General features: G+C 39.1%; 1 protein-coding gene across 2 annotated transcripts in view; it reads right to left on the bottom strand.

Annotated features, from left to right (window-relative positions):
* gpc6a (glypican 6a) overlaps positions 1-24,249 on the bottom strand; it is a 142,668-nt gene that overhangs the window by 19,024 nt on the left and 99,395 nt on the right. The window contains exons 5-7 of one of the 2 annotated variants that reach the window (XM_005932697.3): positions 18,262-18,392; positions 16,245-16,388; positions 13,336-13,365 (exon numbers count right to left, since the gene is read on the bottom strand). In XM_005932697.3, coding sequence (XP_005932759.1) covers positions 13,336-13,365; positions 16,245-16,388; positions 18,262-18,392 — 305 coding nt within the window. The remainder of the gene's footprint in view (positions 1-13,335; positions 13,366-16,244; positions 16,389-18,261; positions 18,393-24,249) is intronic. The other variant, XM_005932698.3, reaches the window with a different exon arrangement.

Genomic DNA, 24,249 nt, shown 5'->3' with positions numbered 1-24,249 from the left:
AACATCACAAGGTTACACCAAATGTCAAACAGGACCTCTATTCCATTAAATCGTTTATACAAACAAAGCTTAATTCCAATCTGCCTTCCTCTGGTTTTGCTGAATCCTGGAAGTGGTGTCAAGTGGCTGATGAGCATTCGGCGCATGCAGCAAGCAGGGCAAACTCCAGCAATGCATGTTAATTCAGGTCCAGTAATTTTAATTAGGGCTTTCACAGGTCAGATCCACCAGCTTCAATTCCAAATTTCAGCCACAGAACTGTCTGTAGATATGAGCAGTACAACCTTCTTAAACAGTTTTTGTTTGTTGTGTTGAGTTTGTTGTCTCAGCATATCACATGCATATAGCCCTGAAATATGATCAGCGCTATAAGTAAGTGCCAATATTTCTGCTAATATGTGCCTGCTTGTCACGATGAAGTGCTGTATACAGACAGGAAGCAGACTTATAGCTCACCGAAGCACAGATTAAACAAAGGGACCGGCCCCTGCTTCCTCCCTGCCTTTTCTGTTAACAAGTGTTATACCCTTCCCAAGCACACACATGCACCATTAACAAAGCCAATCTTAATCGATTTCACAAAAAACCCCCACTGTGATTCACCATGAGTCACTCTGTTTGAGAAGAAAGCATCAATCGCAATCAAAACACACAGCACCAGTTTGTCCCTCATTCCAAATGACTCACACAACAAGCAATTTTATGAGAAATAAATAAGAAAAACCAACAAAGTAATACACGAATGTCTTTTAAAAAAAGAGCCCGTATGAACACTACGGTAAAACAGTGAAATCAGAGAAAATTGACGACATGACTGTTTAAAAAGATCCCTTTTAATAAAAGAGGATGCTGAGGCACTCCTCTGCTTTCACTTTGCAGCAGCAGTGTCCCTTTATCAGATGCCCAATACGACACATTCATATTGGGCTTTGCAAGATGATCTCACAGTCTGTTTGGGCTCATGTTGATTTATAAGCCCGGAACGTGCTTTAACTAGTTTCAATAGAACTAAAATCAATACAGATTTTCAGAGCGAGCCTGTGTCAAAAGCTAAAATTGAGATAATGTGTTTGCACACTGTAGATGCAGTGAGACGTCTGCACTATAGAGACAATCTAGAAATCCTTAAAATACCACCTTAAAATATCAAAAAGGAAACAGTAATCAGTCCGGCTCACACAAAGTCACACATGATGATTTCCTGGATGTTCAAAGTTAAATACAATACCTTCTTTGTCTTCAGAGCACATGTTCTCAACCAGTTCCTTAGTTTAGTACAGTTTGAGTTGTATGGGCACACAATCATACCCCAAAATGCGAACGTTTTAGTTATTTCACCTGAGAGTTTTTCTTAATTGTCCAAGGGTTCACTCATTTAAAAAAAACACGATATCATTTACTTCTATGCACCAACCCAAATTAGGCAATATGAATGCAAATGTGTGCAAATGTTGTGGTGTTCTGGCTTCCGTCGCCGGGCTGCCCTTAATCAAAACTGATCAACACAACACACGCACAGGTTTGCATGTAATTATCATTATTGCTTATTTTATCATAAATATTTAACTTTAGAAAACAATCATTTACAACAGGTTTCAAGCCTATGGGCTCCATGCAAACACCGCCTACAAATATTTATTAGGGCTATTTAATAATTCATTTAATTGAATGAATTAGGCATGGTAAATTGAATGTAGCAGTCAGAGTTAATGCTTTGCATTGTTTGTTTGTTTTTTACTGATAGTGATAATGAAGGTTATGCAGAAGTTCAATGAGTAAGACCTGTGTTTGCTCCTCTGCCTGGATTCCTGGCCGCCCGGACCTCCGGTCTATTATTTAAATCACTTCTGCCTCACTTCTGTCGTCATCACCGTGGCCCAACCATTTTTTCTTCAGTGAGAACTGAGCCTTAGTTTTGCATGCTTTAAATCTATTCTCATTCTGCCTCTCAGTCTCTCAGCCTGCCTCCTCCCCATCTCCACCTCATTCTGGTCACTCATCCAAGTTCCCATCTGCTTGATAACCACCACCGCCAGCATCTAGATTCTGGGGGGTCCTGTCCTACTTCCTACCACTGTTGGAACCTGTCAAATTCATCTGAGCCTAATCACTAAAATGTTTATGACTCAAACACTGTACTTCAATGAATCATCTTGTTCTTTCAAATGGTCATTCCTTATTGAATTACCAGTCAAAAAACTGATTGGCACTAGGGTCCCGAGTAAATGGCCAGAGCAAAAACAAAAATCTTTGGAGTCACTGACAATCAGGACCTATGGCTTGAATAGTGAAGATGCTTGGATACTAGCCAAGGTATGGACAGGCCAACTGGCTTGAGCTATGGCAAGAATTCAACAATTCCACATAGAGATATCTAAGAGCTCAACATCCTATAATGGAGAATTTTAAACATGTTTTGAAGTCGGACCTTGAGAGGGGAACAGAAAGCAGAGGAGAGTCCATCCTTGCTGCTGCAGGACTAAGAGGGCCTAGAAGCATCTGTGTTGTTCATTTTTTAATTTAAACAGAAAGAACAGTTACTACAAACAGATGTCAGGTTGTGCGGAACTGAAGCCTCTGATCAGTAGTGCTTCTTTATGGAAACAGGATTCTAGCAAGATGAGAAGAGCAGCAGTTTTCAGGAATTTAAGACAAGAATTCTCCTTCAGATGTCATCTAAACTTTTAATGCAGCATCTACCTGAAGTGCTGTGCCATCAGAGTTGAAATAACCCTGTATTACCTTACGGCTGTAAACCCAAGGACTTTGATGAATTTAGTATAAATATGGATTTCAGACATAGCTCATCATTAGATGTTTAAAATGTTCCCGTGGCTGTTAAAGTCAGGTCATTTCTAAATAAGCTAAACATCCCAGTTACCAGTGCTGTGACTTTCACAACAGGTGAACTTGTTAATGTAATATTTTGATCCTCTTCCTGATTATGTATACAGCTAATTACACAATTAGCAGAGGCTCTGTAAGCGTAATGAAATCTCCCACACATCTGTTAATTCCTGCAACAGGCAGCAAGCGATAGTTAGCATGCAGTTTGCAACTTATCCCCATGACAACAGCTTTATGCAGTAGCTGTTGTCATTTTCAACAGCCCTGTGCGCGTGTTTGTGTACACTTGTTATTTCTGTAATTATATGTGCAATAATTCTCTTACACAAAAATGCTCAGCTTACTTTGTATTAACTGTAACATCTGTTAGATCTTATTGTTGACGTAAATGTTCTCAAACATTTATCTTCAGTGGGAGAAAATACACAAGACAACTTATATAATCCACATGGATGCACATTATTTTTTTTTTTAAAGAAACATTGTGGGTGGCTGCTTTAACAGCTGTAAATATAAAAGTATTGAAATTTCATAGCAGGAAAAAGTCCAGGGAAAAAACCCTGGTGTGTCTAAACAATTAAAGCCATAGCAGATGCAGCAGCAGGAGATTACAGACTAAACGGGCTTGTTCCACCACAATAATACCGGATACGTGTTTACAATGCACCTGTGAACTGCCAGAAGCTTTCTGATTTGTGTTCCTGTATTTCCTTAAAAAAAGACCAGTATAGTATGATATAACACTAAAACAACCCAGATTATATAAATACTTTAAAATAAATAATTTGTTAACTTGTTTTAATGAAGTAAATACGTCTCAATATTACCTGACTCCATAAATCTCATACTGACTACTTTAATATAAAACTTAAATGTAATCTATTTCTAGGTATATTTGTGATATTTATACTGGAAAGAGCTTAATTCATGTTACTGTGAAACAGAAAAAACAGACCTCAAATGACGCAGATACTGAGCAGCTTTAGTACAGCACATTCATGTTAAACAAACCGTGACCTGACTAATGTAAGCACAGATGGAAGTTTCATACACAGCTGGTTTTGTGTCCCATCCCAAGGGTAAACCTACCATTTGGGGGAGGGGGCTTTATAAACAGATGCTTCTCTGTAACATAAAGTTACTACACTAACTTCATGGAATAAATTAGTTCAAATCTCTTGCATATTTTAAACTCTCGAGGCAGGAAACTTTAAATAAAAGCAAACACGTTGATGTAGGGGGGGAAAGCCCCTTTATCAATGCACTTCCCGCAGAAACTAAGATTAATAAAAGGAATGAATTTATAATGCGGATTATGCTGGTGCTGACTGATCATCGGGGAAAGCCGGCTCAGCTGTTAAACACCTTGGTTCAAGAGAGGGCGCCTTGATCATTTAAATCATCTATTGGAATTATTCTTATAACGGTTCATGCACGAACCAGAATCTTAAAATCATGTCTCACCTTATTCCTTTATATTTTGTATAAAAAAATGAGAAATATGTGCAGTGGTACTGAAACATATGCAAACATAAATGGAAATGCAGCATTTCAAACTGTTCTAACAAGACTGAAAGTCATTATTTGGCAAAATGGCATGTATTTATATAGCGCTTTTACTAGTCCCTAAGGACCCCAAAGCGCTTTACATATCCAGTCATCCACCCATTCACACACTGGTGATGGCACGGACAGCTGTGGCTACACAGCCACCCTGGGGCGCACTGACAGAGGCAAGGCTGCCGGACACTGGCGCCACCGGGCCCTCTGACCACCACCAGTAGGCAACGGGTGAAGTGTCTTGCCCAAGGACACAACGACCGAGACTGTCCAAGCCGGGGCTCGAATCGGCAACCTTCCGATTACAAGGCGAACTCCCAACTCTTGAGCCACAATCGCCCCGCAAGACTGCATTTATTCTTCAATACACCCTGAACTCACTCAAACAAACTTTCTTTTAATTTCTGTAAGCAGCCTTCAGGAATAGTTCTCCAGGCTTCTTGAAGGACTTATTTGGATGTTGGCTGCCTTTTTGTTCTGTTCTCTAGCAAGATGATCCCACACTGCTCTAATGATGTTGAGGTCCCTGCTCTGGAGAGACCTGGAGAACCACTACACACCATGCCGAGATATTCCACGAGTTTACCTAATAGCACTTAGAGGCTTAGGGACTAGTTTATGCCTGTCATACTGTGCTATATTTAAATGTTGCATTTTTTCAAGATTAAAAAAAAAACCCTATGTGCCTAAAATTACAATTTAAAACTGAGTCTTTGGAAATTTTCTGCTATGTGTAGATGCAAAACTGGTTCATCCCTTGAGTTAGATACCTTTTATATGTTTCATGACTCATAAGTGAGTATTGAGTAGCTTCACAAAGAAACATAAAAACTTCCTCTAAAAACGGTCAGGTACAAGGACTGGACTGAAAATGAATATAAAAGCAGGCCATGTCCAAAGAAAAACTTTGAAAGACCTTCAGAAAGTTTGGGCAACTGTTGTTTAAAACCACACCAAGTCTGGATCACTGGAAGCAAAAGAGAGCTGTATACTAGCCTAAAAAGTTATTGTAATGTCATACTTTAACAACTACAAGTACATAAAACAGCCTGTTTGCAGTGGGGCACAAATTTAGAGTGAGATTTAACACGCACCCACAAATAGCCACCATCTAGCTTTAACTGACCAGTTATTAACAAATATCATTGTATCAGTACTTAAACACTATGAACACATTCAGCAAAGAAAATTTGAATCATCTTAGAGTAAACTTCAATCACCAATAAAAAGCATCACATAAAAAGAACAGATACCGCTGGAAAGAATGTGTGCATTGACCAATGTTCACCAAAAATGTGTTATGTAACCTTGATAAATATGCAAAGATATCCTGCAGGATCACTTAAAGTCCTGGAGTTTCTAGGTCACACGGACACCACCAGGAACCGGCTAATGGTATTGTGGCTTGAACCCGTCTGCACCGGGGGATTTAAATTATATAAAGCATAGCAAAGATGGGCTTTGAAAAAGTCGGGAAATCTCCAAAGAGAACCAACACAAATGGTCACTTCCTTGTTATGCTCACAGCAATTGGGTTAGCTTACTTCAAACACAATGGCCCTGCATTTTGTGATTCAGTGCTTTGAATAATGCTCTAAATAGGATTTTCTTGGCCACACTGGTTTATTTCAGTTTGCCTGCCAGCCTATGTAGATGAGTTAAGCTCACAAGGCTCTGCAGTGCTAAATCAAGGTAAACACCTTCTACCTTTAGGCAGGAGTGATAACCACACAATGTCAAGGGAAACAGTAGTGGGCTAAACAGCCTGATGATGAGAAGAGATGCTAGAGCCGAGGCAGATTCCAATAAATGCTGCACCTTTCTGGCTTCATATACACACAAACTGCTCATAGGGTAAAGCAGCCAGGTTTAGCTGAGCAGTCTGGGCCCAAATTTAGCTCGAGATGGGAAATTCTCATTTACACTGAAACTGAAGATGAAAACAAGAAAGGTTGAGCTTTCTTCATTACTGTGGCGAGATAGTGAATAAATGATGTATGATAGATCACTGTTTACCTCATGGACATTTCGCTTCTTTGACGGCACTGGCCATGAATAATGGGAGGACAGATGTTAGATTACAAGGAAATTTTCCATCACTGTTAAACGACAGAGTATAGTGACTAGTTAATTAATCAGCAGACTGAAAGTGTACAGTATACTTTATGTATATGTAGCAGCATGCTGAATAAGCTGGTTTGTCCATATCCATTTAGATCATATGCAAGGGAGAGATATCAAGAGTTGGACAATGTCTCATCAGTATCACGTATTATCAATTATTGTGTGTTTTTATATCACATTAACTAATCCAAATAACACTAGCATGCCAGACTGACATTTGTTTTTGTCCAAGGAATGCAATCTTGTGATGGCATGCACACATGGGAGGTGAGCTTGATGAAGGATACAGCATGACAAAGAGGCAGAGAAGGAGACAACAGGTTTTATTGTGATTTCCCTCCAGTAAAAAATGCAAAGCACACGAGCAATATAGAAAACAAAACCACAGTGGTGATGGAAAGGAGGCCTGGATTTTAAAGCCATGCACACTGATGGGTAAACAAAGGAAAGAATCAGAAGAAGCTTGTTGGTGGTTTGCCATTATGCCATTTGGATGATTAACAATAAAATTGGTTAAAAGGGTCTGGATCTCTCTCTCTCTCTCTCTCTCTCTCTCTCTCTCTCTCTCTCTCTCTCTTTATCTATCTATCTATCTATCTTACATCTATCTTTCTATCTAGATCATTCATTCATTCATTGTTGAATTGTGGGAAACCTAATATAGTGTTATCCCTGCTTTAAAAATCAGGAATACCAGAAGTAGAAGCAGCCTGTTAACTAAGCACAGCTGTTGTTGTTTGTTTTTTCATTGTGCATTTCTTGTAAGAACTATATTTTTGAAAATGTCACACATTTCACCAATTTTTGCTTGTCTCAGACAGATTTATGAACTCTGAAACAAAGTCCACATATGTCTCATGTCTGGATTTGAAAGAGTGTCACTGATCTCATTCTAGTTCTTGGGTGAAACTTGATATCTGACAGAAGATTTCACGCCATCTATGTCAAAGAATTTTAAACTCTGCTGGTTTTGTCAGTAGAAAATCATACGGTGCTCTTGCACTGCAGTGAAAGATTTGTAAGGAGCTCCGAGAATAGAGAGCAGAGAAAGCCCAGAAGAGCTTGCAAATAACCCAGGCAGAGTAGCTGGAAACCAGCAAACAACAAAACATCACCATGGTTTTGTAATTTACTGGAGTATCTCCCTGCAGCACGCACCATACTGTGCACATTTCCCAACCAGCTGTCCACCACAATAGGTGTCTAGCTTCGTTCTTTCCTCCTTCGGCGGCAGAACAAGCGCACTGACAGAGAGTCCTGCGAGCTAGCCGTTCTTTCAATATTATAGTGAAATATATTTTTACTCATTTGTGTGTTTTTATGAAAATGGGAACATTAAAAAGCGCAAAACCACCACAGTGGAAGAAAATATTTCACCGCTTAATACACGATCAGTGATGCATCATTTAGTGTGCGCTCTGCTAAGTTGGCAAAGTGAAAAAGTATTGGAAAAAAAGACTGCTTATTGTGAAGAATGCAGACATCCTTGGGCAATTGCTCAATTGGGCTTAGCATAAGAACGAAGCAAGACATAAAACTAAAAGGATACATGAAATGAAAGAGAAAGCTATACCAAATTAAGCGTGTTGAAGCAAAGGAACTGGTGCAATGGAAAACAAAGTAATGAAGCTGACTTTAAACACAAAGGAGTTAGAAGGTGGCCACATTGATCTGTTGTGTCTGTCCATGTTCATTAATTCTAATTCATTTTGTGAGACGGGTTTCTGTTGAGCGAGCATGGCTGATTACACATCAGTCACTGTCAGATTTTCATCACTTTTGACAGACAGAATTACCTCTGGACAGTTAAATTCATTGACCTCTACATAGCCATAGAGGGTAGTCCTGAGACAACCAGTTCATACCATCCCATTATTGTAATTTCTTTGTTAATAATAAGTATTATATGAAGATTTAAAATAGGCCTGGTGAGGTGCTGGACTGGCTAAAAGTTTTCCATCTCAGTCTTTAGTTTAATTTAAACTGAGGAGTGCGTTCTGTACGTGAAAACAGACCCACTAAGACAGAAAATCTTCTGCACTTGTGTGGTTTCACCCCGTGTACAAAATAGAGATGAATTATCAGTGAATTTTACTTTTTATCTCTCAGATCCTTTGAGTTAATAACATGTGTGACCATCTGTGTGAAAAAATGCATTAAGTGAACTCAAATTAACTCAAGATATCACCCTGCAGACTACAGACATGGATACATAATGTCTCCCTTTAAACACACGTATAGAGAGAATCACACGCTCTTAAGTGGCTAAACTATAGCGCTTTCTGTTCTATTTAAAAAAAGAAACTGAGTCAAGACACTGCTGAGATTCTTTTCCCCAGATTTTTGTCAGCATAATCTAAAATAGAGTTTAGAAACCCCAAAAGCACTCAAGCCCTTTGGTTGTTACTGCTTCTAAAACATTAGCTCAGCATGCCCAGTTTTCCGAATTAGCATGCCAGTGAGATTAACTGGTCTTAACACTTGTTCTTTTTTGCCTGCTGATCTGCACAGGCTATTAAAGAGAAAAACTGTAGAGAACAGATCTGCATTACATGCCAGAATTTCATTAGGGCTGTAACTCGATCCATTTTATGGCATGACTCATGGATTTACCCAATTTGGCTCTGCTACCATCGGTCATAATTGGCAGTTGTGTCTACAATTGCACTGGGCGGAGTGATTTCTATATGACTGATTATTCTGGCAGAAAGAAACTTTCATGTGGGAATAGTGATGCCGGCTGCCATTCAGAAGCTGAGGGATGCTCAGATCGACTCTTTTCATGCATTCAAATTGACAGTGTGTTCAGCTAAATCTCTATAAATCCCTCCATTCTTTCAGTATACTGTGGCTATGTAAAAGTTGCACAATAAAGTACATATAGGTTGATGCCTTTCAGCACTGGATTACCATGATTGATTAAGAAATAAAGCAGTGATCATTTATTTAACACTTTTTCCTTCCTGAGAAAAATGCCATTTGCCAGATTGTTTCCTGGCCCTGGCACTCTGCTAAAAGAATGTGAAATGGAGCATGGAGAAAGGCCTGGCCACTGCTAATGACTGATTTACTTTCTTTTCAACTGCATCCCCATTTCAACAGTGCACAACAATAAACAGCCCATTAGGGAGACTCAAAATAGTTAGAATTTAGTCGAATAAATCAACAACTGAATCATCTAACATCCATCATTTTTTTTTTTTTTTTTTTTTTTTTTGTTTGTAGAATGGAGGCACCGACATTAATGCCGGGTCAGCAATGCTAAGCAGACAGAGAACAAAGTAATTTCTGTCAGAACTGTGCTATCAGACATCTGTCAAAATAAAAACAGAATAAAAATACTACAAATGCAAGGAACACACCATCAGCATCCTCTTGAATCTGAACATGGAACACATGGTTGATGATATGCTCAAATACTACTGTGTATACTGAACAAAAGGCTTTAGTGCAACACTAAATGAAGAGGAGTCGGCTGAATGGCAAGAACAACATCCAGGCTATCAACACCTTCACTCTGCCGGTGGTCAGGTATCCTGCTTGGATAATACGCTTGCCAAAGAAGAAGACAGAAGCCACTGATATCAAGAAGAGGAAACTCCTTACAATGCATGAAGGTTTCAACCAAATCCAGCACCCTGAGACTGTATGCTAAGCGGAAGGAAGCCGAGGTCTAGTGAGTGTCAGTACCAAAGTCCAGGATTAGACAACGAACATCCACGAGTACATCAGGAAGATAGGGACAACTGACCATGTGTTTAGTGAATACCTAACGCAGCAGAAACCCAAGAAAGACGAGGAGCGAGAGGAGGAACCGTCATGGAAGGACAGGCCCTTGCACGGTGGTCCTGGGGTCTATCACACCAGGCAAGACCCCAGGTGCAGGCTGTGTAAAGATGCCCCTGATACAATCCAACACATAACAGCATGGTGCAAGATGCTAGCAGGCAGGGCATATATGGAACGCCATAACCAAGTGGCCAGCATAGTTTACAGGATCCTGTGAGACTTCCAGATACAGATGGACAAACTGGTGATGGCTAACCAACCGGAGATAGTAGTAGACAAGCAGAGGAAGACGGCCATAGTGATAGATGTAGCGATAATGAATGACAGCAACATCAAGAAGAACAGTGGTCCTAGTGGTATTCGGAGCACTCAGTAAAGTGACCTCCAAGCTAGGCAAGTGGCTCCAGCAGATCCCAGGAACAACATCTGAGCTCATCCAAGGTCCCTCAAGCTCTCAGGCAGAGGACCCAATATATATAAGCAAGACGGTGAAGCTGCCCTTGCTCAGTGTGAGAGGAGACCTTCTTTGAATTACAAAGAGTTCATTCAGTTCCAGAAATGAATGAGTCATACAGGAAGACATATTTCACTGAAAGCACGCTATGGCCACACCATTCATATATATCATGCATTGTCAGTAAATTAGGATTCAGTTAAACCCCAATTAAGCTTCAAAGAAAAAAAAAAGAACACGCTAGCCATCAGCTCAAAAAGGCAGTGTTTTTACCAGTAGCTGTATTTGTATATGTAAGCCAGGACAGATGTGTGCTCAGCTGTTAGGACTTTGACAGTCTGAACCACCGAGTTAGGCTTTCAGCTTAAAATCATTCAGAGTGAGGCAGATGAGATAGTGGAGTACTCAATATATATCGTAGCACTAATTCAGCATTTATAATGCCTTGGGCCTTAACGTCAATATTTTAGTTCTTTAGTGTTTTGGTCTGAGTTTGTAAAGCTCACAGCTTTTACTTCAAATACCACAGACAATTGAAGAAAGACTGCGCCACTAAACTGCACCTTTTGACCATTCCTTGACTTGAATGTGTGCTGAAGTCAGTCCCAGACACTGATTATGTAATCAGCAGCTGCTTTTACAAATCAGACCGTAATCACATCCAGAGTGTGAGAGAGAAGCGAAAAAAGGACTCAGACATTTCACCTTCCAATCGAAAGCACAAAGACCTTCAAATGCTGAATGTTTGAAGACTTCAAGAGTTTGAAGACTTTTGGAAGACATTACCATCACAATTATTTAGAAAGAGTTTACATATTCTTTCTGATTACTCTGGTTTTCTCCTACAGTCCAAAGGCATGCTTGTTAGTTAATTAGTGATTCTAAATTGGCCACAGGTCTGTCTCTTTGTGCCCTGCGATAGAACAGAGACCTGTCGGGAGTGCACGCCGCCTGTCACCCTGTGACAGCCAAGGGATAAATAATTAATTCATTACAATCAATGCCTTTCATGCAGTACAGTGTGCACACTAGGGTTGTCATGATACTAGAATTTCAAACTCAGTACCGATCCCCAGAAAAATACTTGCTACGCCAAACCATTTTTCACAATGGAGGAAAAAAAATGATAAAATTAACAGACATATTGTAAAGAATGCATATTTCCTGTGGTTCTTGGCACTATATTTCATTGCTAATTAAATGAGGTTATCAAGGAACTTTACACTGTTTCTGTGTAGATGCTGGTAGACTGCTCTCACCTTCAATCTGCATTATTAGTAAATCAGGACTTTAAGGGAAATATATCACTTTCTATAGACAAATAACTACATTATCCCGTTATGTGAATATTAATATTACAGACCAGTAGAACTGATAACATTTACTGCCGAGATCCAAGATTAATGTTGTTATGTTATTATTAGCCATAGCCGCTAGCTGCCACCTCAACAATAACGGGAGGGGAAGGATAATGTGGGTGATATTTCCATCGGCTAACTGCAATGTGTGTGTCAGACAGGTAAGCATTCAAAATAACTCAAATACTTCAACATTGTCTCAAAATTCTTGATAAAGACTGAAATGTCAGCCTTTAAGCTTCGCCAAGCTTGTTCTATTCAGGTGTTTAGCTGCTAGCGTTATGAGGGGCTCTGTGAAGATGGCACTGTTAATATTGCAAATGAGTATCTGATCCAATAGTAATATTTAGCATCAATTAGTATCCAAGGATCAGTTTTTTGACAACTCTACGCGGCACTAATGCTGCCTTCTGTACTGAAAAAAAAAATCAAGTATTGTTACCTTTCCAGAATTTTGTTACCAAAAGGTGCTATAAGACATACCTAATACATGCATTTTTAACTTCTATATGTAAGTGCTAAAAAAACACAAAGAATATTAAACTTGAACTTATGTAACAGACTGAGTCACTGTTTGCTACAGCAGCTAGACTAAGTACTATACAGTAGCTGTAGCTGTAGCTGCGTATATCAACAATTTTGCAGTTCTTTAAGTCTTTCAGATTTTCCTGGATGATATATGATAGACTCAATTAATTTGCTCAGCTTGTCTACACCTATACAAGGAATACAAAAAGTCATGCACAACACAAGCAAAAACAATGGGGAATACTCATGCATAAAAGGGTCGCAACAGGGTTAATATGAATAAAACCTACAATACAAACAAATAATTTAAAGCCTCAGATCAAGCAGAGCAGCAGTAGAAACACAATATAGGAAACCCAAAGAGAAAGCCATCCAACGCTGTAGGGCAAGTTCTGACAGCTGAACCATCTTTCTGCCAATGTAACCCATGTTAGACCAAATGTGAGGCAGAAAAACACAGTTGTAAATATTGGTTTCAGCTGTTCATAGTTTCAGTGTAGTTACCAAGTTACCAAGAAACAAAAATACTAAGTAAAAATAAAGCAGACATGCCACAAACAAGCAATCAATATCAGTTCTAAATAATGTGGCAAAGTGAAGCACTATTGGCAGGTTGATGAAAACATCACGAGACACATGACATTGTGAATGTAAGAGGAGGAATGGAAAGCTTACACTGTGTTGCATTGTCCTCCAGACAGCCCTCTGAGAGCAGCAGAGAAATGAAGAAGAAAGACATTTAATTGGACATCAGAGAAATAGAGAGACTGAGAGAGAGAATAGGGCCAAAATAATGACTAGTTAGTGAAGCAAAAAGTTAAATGATAAATGGTGCTGCTAAAATATTCTATTCACCAGCCTATGAGATTGAGTACCTCAAACCATTTTATTCACAATACATTTTCCAGTGTGAAATCAGCTGCTATCAAGTCTGATCAATGCACAGATCACCACCTGCATACAAACAGCAACCTAATGTGGGAACGCAGGCTGAAGTGGTCTAATGACAGTGGTTGTTTCAAGCAATGCAATGCAATCAGTTTAGCAAAATACGCCAACTTTTTAATACTTCAGTGTTTCACATGTATTTGTACTGTAAGTATTACACATAACACACCTAATAAATTTACACAGTGAGATGCAAGTACATTGAAGAACGGGTTAGATATGTTTTCCTGAGCTACCCAGTTCCCACTTCCTGGAACAACTTTTCAAATCTTTTGCAAGCAGCAGGCTGGAGTGCATGTAAGCATACATTATTAAAGATAGTGAAACCAGTGGGTTTTCTCTAAATGCGCTTTTGCCTTTTAGATTTTTCCCACACATTTTAATGTGCATGTTATGAATCAGAAAAAAGTGGATTTGGTTCTAATTTTCAAATGAGGCCTGAGTGTAAAGATACGGAGTGTTCAAGAATAACACTTTAAAGGTTCTGGACATCTTTTATACAGTCACTGTGGTATTCCTAACAATTACAGCTATTTTTGGAGTAAAGACTACTTATGGAGACTCTCTGCTGCCTGTAATCACGTCTCTGCTCCTTCCTTTTTTCCATTTTAATCCCATGGAACAACTTGCACAGTTGAAGATTATAAAATGTACCTTTTATTTTAAAAGACAATACTGTGTTTAATAAACGGATTTACTTGTTGGAGTGAGGATTACATAAAAAAAAACATCGTCTAAATGGATTGGCCAGAGGAAAAATTCACAGCATAAGGAGCTATTTTCTAGCCTGTGTGAGTGCACACTTCAGCTGATATTCTGTTAGTATTACTTCACAATTGTCTTTTAACTGAATTTACTTAAAGCAGTAACTGTCGAGAAACATAACATATTCATTAAAGATTTGGTAGAAGGCCATATCGTGTTAAACAGCAGGAATAGTAACAATTTCAGACTTTTATGAGTAAAAAACAATAAAATATATCCACTCATTAGGTACACCTTTTCAACTGCTTCTTTAACACAACTATCTAATCAGAAGGTCACAAAGCAACAATGCAATGCATTTAGGGATATACAGATGAGTCCAACTGAGCATCAGAATTGGGAAGAAATGTGTTTTGAACGTGGCATGGTTGCTGGTGCCAGACAGGCTAGTCTGAGTATTTCAGAAACTGCTCATCTCCTGGGATCCCCCCCCCCTCCCCAGAACTATCTCTATAGTTTACAGACAACAGTCAAAAACGAGAAAATATCCAGTAAGATGCAGTTCTATGCCTTGTTGATGCCAGAGGTCAGAGTAGAGTGGCTAGACTGCTTCAAGTTGATAGGAAGGCAACAGCAACTCGAATAAATACTCGTTACAGCCAACGTATGGAGAAAGGTGTCTCTGAATGCACAACACATCAAACCTACAGCAGCAGAAAACCACACCTGGTGCCACAGACGACTGGAAAAATGCCACCTGGTCTGATGAGTCTCCATTTCTGCTGAGACGTTCAGACGGCAGGGCCAGAATTTGGTGTAAACAACATGAAGGAGGATTGTTCCTTAGCATGTCTATCTCTTTATGGCCACAGTGCTTTATGTTAGGCATGCCTACTCATACAAGTGTGTTTCATATCCATAAGAATAAGTCAGCTTGACATGAAACACACACAGCTTAGTTAATATCAGGTGCATCGCTTTTGCTGCTACATGACAGCAGCACATATTTTGTAGCAACAGGGGAAAAGATGAGGAGTCGTGGGCTGTGAGGCCCGGTTTAACATCGTATCAACTTATGGGCTTCTGCGCAGCTCTATAGCGAAGCTTGACGTTGACAGCCTCCTACACAATGTGCCTCAGTAGCATCAGGGGGCTCCGCAGACCTTTTTTTGTAGCCTCAATTAATGTCTTAGCATTTTTTCATCATTCTGACGTTTGGTGGGTGGATGTTGAATCTTTTGTATGCTGTTGTTCACTCAACATTTTGCACATTTTGGGATAAGGCTTGGGCCTTACCCTTCTCTCATGCTCACGAGGAATATGTATTAAACAACATGTCCAGCTTGTGTTGAAAAAGCGTGTGCTGTTGTGATTTTTCTCTGTAACCATCAGCAGTGAGTGAAAGAACAGAAATATTTTAAGTCCGAGTACAGCAGCAGTGGAAGTCACACAGCACCTGGGGGCTATATGGACTATATGAACAAGCCTCTATTTTTTCTGGCCTTTTGACATGAGCCCCAGTAAGTCGACCTTAAACTCAGCATGCCACCACCGAGTCTGCCTCTGCCAATAAAATTTCAAAAACACTCCACTTCTGTACAGTGGAAATCAGTTGAGCTTTTGAAAAATGTGAGAAAGGAAGCGTGTTCTGCATCCTTTGTTGGCAGAATCCTGACTTCTTTACTGGAAATCATCATGCATTAGCACCGCATGAGTTAGGCTTTAAAGTCAAGGCTTTGTATTCGAGGTTTGCTTTAGGAATGGATCAGTTCTTCCACATATTATTATTATTATTATTATTATTTCATCTTTCAGTCATCTCTGGAGCTGTTTATATCACAAAGGTAATTATTATTTCATTTAATTTTTATAACTGCATTTTTCAATCCAGGTTTACAGTACTGGCGAAATTATCTAGTCTCGGTGCATACCAGTCTATCCAGGCTTGTTCCAGCTGCAGTGGTTGGCCTCTCCTCAGGGGTGTAGGGCCTGAAACGCCCACTGAACACATCTGAGATGCCCCGCACAGACCTGCCTATTCCTGATGGCTTTGGTTGGCCACACCCTTGAAAGACCTAAAAACAGAAGAGAGGTACACAAAGTTACCGCAGAGAAAAGGCAGACGCCAGGGAAAAGAGGACAAACTGCCCAGTTTTGTAATAATAATGCAAGATTTCCCCATAATAATGACAGCGAACTTTGCAGTGATAAATAATTTAGTTGTCAGCATTCAGAGGATGCACAAAACTGCACTGAGCCAGGGCTGAGTCTGTTACTTTGTAGATTACACATCCATTTTGATCCCACAAAACTTGTACTTTGCTCTACCACTGATATTTCTCCCTCTGTCAATTTGCTCTCAGCACCATTTCTGCTCTGTGATTTGAGACAGCCAAACTGTAGAGAGCCGTCCTGGAACCAATACTGTCTATCAGTGATGAGTCTCTTTTTAAATGAAGTGTGATATTGTTGGGAGAAAAGGAATTAACCCTTGATATGTTGTTACTCAGTTGTCCTAGCGAGACATAAAATTAAGAAAATCTGACATCTGACCAGGATTCTGTGTCGCATCCTTGCTTTGCATCCACGTTATCACAAACTACAACTGAAATGAAGCTGTCAGCGTACAGAAGAGATAAAAGTAATAGGCTAATTTTATTCTAAACTGCAAATAGGAAAACTTTTGGGAGAGGAAAATGCAGAATTGTAGCAGTTTGTAATATTTAGTGTTACATGGCTGAGCGATACAGAGAAAGTAACTACCCGGGAACAATGTAAACCCGCACACACATTGGCTTTTTTAAAAGGAAAGTTCTTAAATTTAACAAACAAAAGTTCAGTTGTTTATGCTTTGAGAAGTGCAGATTTACCACTGGAATCTCGCATTAATCAGTGTGTGGCTCATAGAGGTTCATATGAACAGCAGATTGCTTTTAAGGCCCAAACAAGACACCTCCAAACAGCACAGCTCATTAGCATTCATCCCTGGCACATTTACTGGCCCCTGGCTCAGTAGTGATGGAGCACCCTAATGTATTAGATGGCTGTCATGACAAGAGACTGCTTTTTTCTAATATTTAGCAATTCTTCACCATGATTACGCTTCCAATATCTTGTACATCGCACAAGCAAAATGTTTTTCAACAGGTTTGAGGAGCAGTAAACGAAGAACAAGACAGCTCAGGGAAATGGTCAAAATGTGAAAGATTATAATCTGACACCAATCTGTCAGCCAAGCACAGCCTCAGAGAAGTGAGACGTCAAGCGCATTGACAAGGGGGTTAAGTTGGACATTGACAGCTGTTTGATATGGGAGACAATGTGACGGCTAATTCACAGTGACTTTTGTAACTCTGGCATGGAGATGGGCCACACGTAACCATCAGAATAACAATGATGAAGTGAAAAAGCTGCCTTTTGACAAGAAAGGCAGTGAAAAACCATCCACTGTGTGATAATATCCTAATTGTGCCACTTCATATTTAAAATGTGCCAAAGACCAATTTACAATATGAAGTCTAAAGAGGACAAAGACAGAATTAGCAGCGAAAACGTTAATATGTCCTGTCCCAAATTTTAGATATGCGAATACAATTGTGATGTTTAGGAGACTGTGTTATGTGTAAAAGCTTGTCACAGGGCTCCAAATATATGTTGCATTTACATTTCACAGATTGACATATTTCTGCTGAATCATGCAGATTCATATGAATAACAAAATAAAAAGGGACAATGAGATGAGAAGTTGAGGACTGCTAATATAGTCCAGTTATTATGCTCATTATTTCCTGGATGAGATATTAGACAAGGCAATTTTTTATGCTACTTGTGGTTTTACACTACTTAAAAATGTACACACTGTTTATCAGGTCAGATATTGTGTGTGTGTGAACACTGTTTTCAGCACAAATTCAACAAAGTCAGCACAGCTTCTTCAGGATACAGTACCTTGGCTGACACTTGCATGCTGTTGTCCTGCATAGTCATGATAGCGTCAGAGATCTTGATGTCAATTGGTTGTATAACTGCTTCAATATTGGAGGGGCCTTGCAGCCTGTCTGCCACCAGCAGCATGGCATCTGTCAAAACACAGAGGACACATGTCAGTTTAGAAATATTTAACACAAATGGATTGGTTCTCCATTATGAGTGAGTATCAGTATGTTAACATTGCATTTGAGTATTATCAGCTTTCAGCACAAAACCCTCAAAGTATTAAGCTCTGCGACTGCGACACTGATTTAAACAACAGGGCAAACAACTGTCTCGAGATTGTCTTGACAACCAAAAATTACAAATCCGAAAAGGAACCTGCAATTTCCATTGTTTTTGTAGGTTGAAATAGTACATCAGGTAGAAAATAAGTAAAACTACTTGCAAATGAATCAGCCTTTTCATGTTCAGCGACATGCGATACAGTTCAGTAGGAAATATTAAAGTCAGAAGTTTTTTTTGTAGAGGAAAGAGGGAAGCATCATCATGGCAACTATGACAACAAAGTTTAAAAAGACTGGCAAAGATTTTTACCCAAACAATGATGTTTTTTGATGCCTGACCTTAACCAACTAGCTTTACTTCTCACATATGAATCAAACTTGGTGTAAAAGTCAAAAGAGTTTAATCCAGCACTGCCAAACCAACATCTAAATGTTGACTTTTAATTATAGATTTTTTTTCCAGTTTTCAATTCAATTCAATTCAATTCAATTCAATTCAATTTTATTTATATAGCGCCAAAACACAACAACAGTCAGTTCAAGGTGGTTTATATTGTAAGGTTTAGACCTATGAGACCCTACAAGCAAGCGCTGGGCGACAGTGGAAAGGAAAAACTCCCTTTTAACAGGAAGAAGCCTCCAGCAGAACCAGGGAGGAGCAACCATCTGCCACGACTTTAATCTAGTTTTATGACTAAAAAAGGATGAAAATATAGTAATGACATATACAGCAAAGTAAATAACATATAATTTAAAAAAAACAAAACAAAACCCACACATATATTCACAACACACTGGCAGGCTCTGTGCTTGTCTTAATTTAATTGCTGCATCTTCTTTTCTTTAAATGTGTCAGAATATTTTCAGTGAATAACATCTCTTGAGACTCCGGTGGCTACTGAATGATGCACCAGGAATGATTAATGAACTGATTACCAATCATCTCGGGACCTAAGCCAACACATTCTTCTTCAGTGGATTGTCTCTTTTTAAACAACATGACATCTTGATTCATGGATCCAAACAGTTCCACTTTAGTCTCATCACTCTGTTAACAGAATCCTTCAATCTACAGGCTGATCTGTTACTTTCGTCCACATTTAAGTCAGCTTGTGTTTTGTTTTACTCGGTAAAAGTGTGCAGCAAAAGTGCCGTCATGAAGTCCCTGCTTGCAAACAAAGCAAAGAGTCTAAAGGCACTTTAGCAGCGTTTTGATTCTCGCGTGTTTCGCTGTGAAGACAGATACTCTGCTACATCTGGTAGATGTTCACAGTTTTGATTTCCCATGTGAATTTTGTAGCCTGCTCTCTTTTCCAGCAACACACCTATAAATCATCGGTGTCATGGCTTGTGTTACTTAAGTGTCTGTGTTTGTATTTTATTTCAAAACCCCGATGAAACCTTCCAGCTGAAAAATATAGCTATGTAATATTTCCTTGACAAAGTCCTTGCTTGTTTAGTGTTCTTCTTATACTCTGCAGATTCTTTGTTCTTGCTTTCATTAAGTCTTTGGCAGTTGTGTTTATCCAGTGAGGTTTCCTGCTGTACAGTGACTTTAGTATCATGCTGCCAAAACTGTATCTTGGAATTTGAAGTCTTTGAGCAATCTTTAAAAAAAATGGTTTAGTTAAATAATTTCTTATCTTAGCTTTTGAGACAGCACCTTTATCTTATCCAGGTTTGCTGCAGAGCTTGGACACCTGCATAGGTGAGAATAATGCCTGCACAGGTCGGTCTAGAGTTCCCAGAAGCTTAATTATCTTTTGACAGCCCTATATTACAATTTTTCCTTTTTAAAAGAAGGTGGTGATGCTCTGGAAATATAAATAACAGGGGCAAAACCATAGATCCTTCTCACAACACACCAAAAACACCCAATTTCCCATTTCAGTGTTTTACAAAGGCATAAAAATGCCCCCATCTCTCTTTCTGACATGTCATTGGTGCTCGTGCCCTCCATCTGCTGCCTGTTGTTTTGGACCCTCTACCACCTGTAGGCTCTGGGCAATATTTGCTCATCACTTCCCAATTTTATACATAGACTATTTGTGCAGAGTGATGAGCCTAGATGCCAAGCTCTAACAATATTCTGCTGCTGTAAGAAATGAATCATTAGGTTAATTTGCAAATGCTCAGTGACATAAATGAATATAGGAAGAGCACACCAGAGAGGCTGAGTCATGAAGAAGAAAAGGTAAGGGGAGAGGAGTTAACTGGGAGAAAAGGCAAGGGCAAATAGATCAACAATTTAAGAAGCTGGAGAGCGTTGCTTAAAGAGCTAAATATACCCACTGGTAGGCATGTGCGAGTGTGTGTGTGTGTGTGTTTTTATGTGCACACACACCTATATACACATACATACATACATAAAGCAGGGGCCGTGACCTTGGACGACTCTCGGCACGAATCGATACCTAAAACAGATTACCCACCGAACCTGACACTTTTCATTTTCATTATAAGACTGTGATATTAATATGTTCATACAGAAGAATGGTACTATTGATTGAGTCGGGCTGGGAGATGTCTGAGGTGAAAATAATGTGTTTGATAATACACTGTCCTGTCTCTCAAAAAGTAATTAAAAGTCTCGTCTGTGGGTATAGCACTGGTTAAATGGAAGGGTAGAGATATCAAGGAGACGTCTATCTCTGTGCAGTGACATTTGCAGGGATGTGAACAAATCAGGAAAAGCCTATTTAGCCCAAAGGGCAGAAGAAACACTGTTCTGGCTCCACTGAGTCTTCAGTAATGTTTGAATCAAATGTGTAAGTCATTAAATAGATGTGATTATAACCAGAGTTCTGGCACGGAGTGATAAGTAGCCTCTAGGTCTGAAGCCTGAGGGGGCGAAGCCTGCAACGACGCTGCCAAAAAGCAGAACTTCCATCCTCTTGCATGGCCACTTAAATCAGGTCTAAATGACTGTATGCAATATAAAATGCTTAAACAACATCGAAAACTGCTTCTGCTGACAACAAATTATTTAGTGAATATGGCTCCACAGCTTTAGGTTAAAAAAACTGTGCTTTTTGAAAAAGCCGTGTTATTGTTTAACATCAACTAACAGATATGATGCAAACATGTTTACAGTAGCCAGCTGCAGTGTGTGGGCTCCTCTCAAAATTACACACAATGCCCAAGTTGATCATAACTGAGCAACGTATCAGTTGGTGACACAACGACAATGGAAGTCTGCAGAGACAATACTTGTCATTTGAGTATGATGTTGTTTTTTTGGGGTTTTGTGTGGAATCTGTTAACAGTAAGGAAACTGTAATAAAGCATCACTGCATCGGTACATTGTCTGCCACTCTCCCATCACTGCTGATGTTTTGTTGTTGCAGTGCAAGTTCGCAAATGCAGTTTCAAAACAGCTCAGTAGTTTCAAACTACTGAGCACTCCAAAAAAATCAGGGCAAGAGGCTCTTATGTCTAAATGGCAAAGCGGGTCATTTGTCAGCATGATTTTTGAGTGCGTGCTAATCGGACACCCCTGTGGTTCAGGCATGATTATGTTTAGGCAACTGAAATTACTTTCTAATGGTCAGAAAGTTGTTATTGTTGTTAAACCAAATCAATAGTCACTGATTGTTGGTAAAAGAAAGAATATAAAACCATTACCCAAGAGTCAAAACTGAGCTCTTTATCCCCAGTGACTGCTCTAAGGAACTTTTCCTGAGATTGAACTGCATAATCTCGGTTTTAATATTATGCATTATAGCCTGTGTGGAAACTTCACCTTGTTCACTAAAGAAAAGCTTAGGGGTCTTGTAAAATTGACAAATAAGATCGTTGGGGTAAGTCAGCTACAGCTCTTGCAATTACAGTGCAGCACAGAGGCACTGAGGAAAGCCAATACCATTCAAGACTGTCCTGACCAGCCATTGTGGAATGTGTTTAGCTCCTGCCTTCAGGCCAGCATTTCCGAGTGGCTATCATGAGATTTAAAAAATATAAAATCCCCCTTCTCTCAGTGGCAATTGACAGGGCAGGATATTAAGCTCACCCGCTTGACTAAGAGGAGTGATTTCGGAGACAGATGAGTACAGATGAGGGAGTACTAACCTTTTTCGAGAGGGGTCTATTAAAAACAAAGATTAAATCACTAACCTGGTATTAACAATTAACAAATTAAGCTGTAACAGCTCTCAGGTCTAGTAGGGCTGTGCAGCTACCATGCTGCAACACAGCCTATTCAAAAGAAAAAGTGTAACATTAATGTGTAACATCACTGTTATTATTACATCCTTCATTTAAACTGTTTTCAGGAGAGACCTGTGTACAAAGACATACAACCACATAATGAAATGACCTTATATGTGATCACAAATTAAGAAACATATATTCAAGAGTAGCTGCAGATAAATATATATGACCTTTTAAAATGCTCCAATGAAATAGGAGAATGTAGCTTTGTAGTTCTTTTGTAGTCTCCATTTGTAGGCAGGAAAATATAAAGTACGTAGTATAAAGTAATTCATTTTCATTTCAAGTACAGCTAATGCTAAAATGTCCTGGGACCTGACATTGACAATCTATGCAGTAGGGCCTTGTAAATAAACCTCGTGCAAGGTTGCCTGCTTTTATTCATTAGGGAGGACCATTCCACTTTTTCATGTAAGATACAATGGTGAGTAAGAAATTAATCACCTGTGCTAAATTGCAACGCATGGTGATACACAGAGTCAAGCGGCTTCAAGGTGGTTGAAGCGTGCATATAAACAATATCCCTACAATCAAGCACAGACAAAACTGTGGACTACACAGTGATCTGACTATCTGCGAATGACAAAGACCTGAAGAAACAAGATCCCAATCTCTGTCTTTAACTTTGTTGACAGGTTTTCCACACGTTTTTTTTTTAAACTGTAAAATCTCTAGTATTTAAATAAAACAGATACCTTTACAAAATAAAGTCAGAGAAAGATTAACAAAGACATTTATCAACATGACATTATGTTTCTGGTTACTAGTGCTGAACAGTGTTGGTCAAGTTACTTGAAAAAAGTAATCAGTAACTAATTACTGATTACTTCCCCAAAAAGTAATCCCGTTACTTTACTGATTACTTATTTTCAAAAGTAATTAATTACTTAGTTACTTAGTTACTTTTTAAAAACACGATTTACAACCTGAAAGGTGATAAAGCGATAGATCTTTCAGCCCAATTCTACTTTTTCTACATAATCCATCATACAAAATGTAATCAAATGGAAAAGTCTCTTTTTTTAACTTGTTTTATAGTTTTAATCTTTTAACTTTATGCATCAAGCAAAAATTTAATTATATGCAACATTCTCTGACTTGAATAAATTAGTTTAACATTTAAACCTATTTTCTGCACATTCCAGCACATAAAATAAAATATTTTTTGTGTTTACACTCACTCTTTCAAATAGATGCAAGTAAAACACAGCAGAAAATAAATAAAGTCAAAGACTCAGCGGTCCTGTTGCTCTATTTTCACCTGTAAAGCAGGACTGGGTAGGCGGAGGTTTACCCTGGTGCAGGTGTGCCGCGGTCAGTTGAAGAATCCGCGAGTTTCTCTGTGAATTTCCCATTACGTCGTTGCGCACTCGGTGCTTGCTTGGAAGTTTAGGGGTTTTTTTCGCTGTAAAAAGAAGTTTTCTTCCCACGCACAACGGACGCTAATGTTTTTGTCACTTTTTATGGAATCAAACTCAAAGTAAGGTCAGTACTTCCACGCTTTAAACGC

This window comes from Haplochromis burtoni, unplaced genomic scaffold, assembly GCF_018398535.1.
Source record: "Haplochromis burtoni strain Fernald_Lab_line unplaced genomic scaffold, NCSU_Asbu1 Contig_161, whole genome shotgun sequence".
In the NCBI taxonomy this organism is placed as follows: domain Eukaryota; kingdom Metazoa; phylum Chordata; class Actinopteri; order Cichliformes; family Cichlidae; genus Haplochromis; species Haplochromis burtoni.
This window is presented reverse-complemented; position numbering and strand designations above follow the sequence as displayed.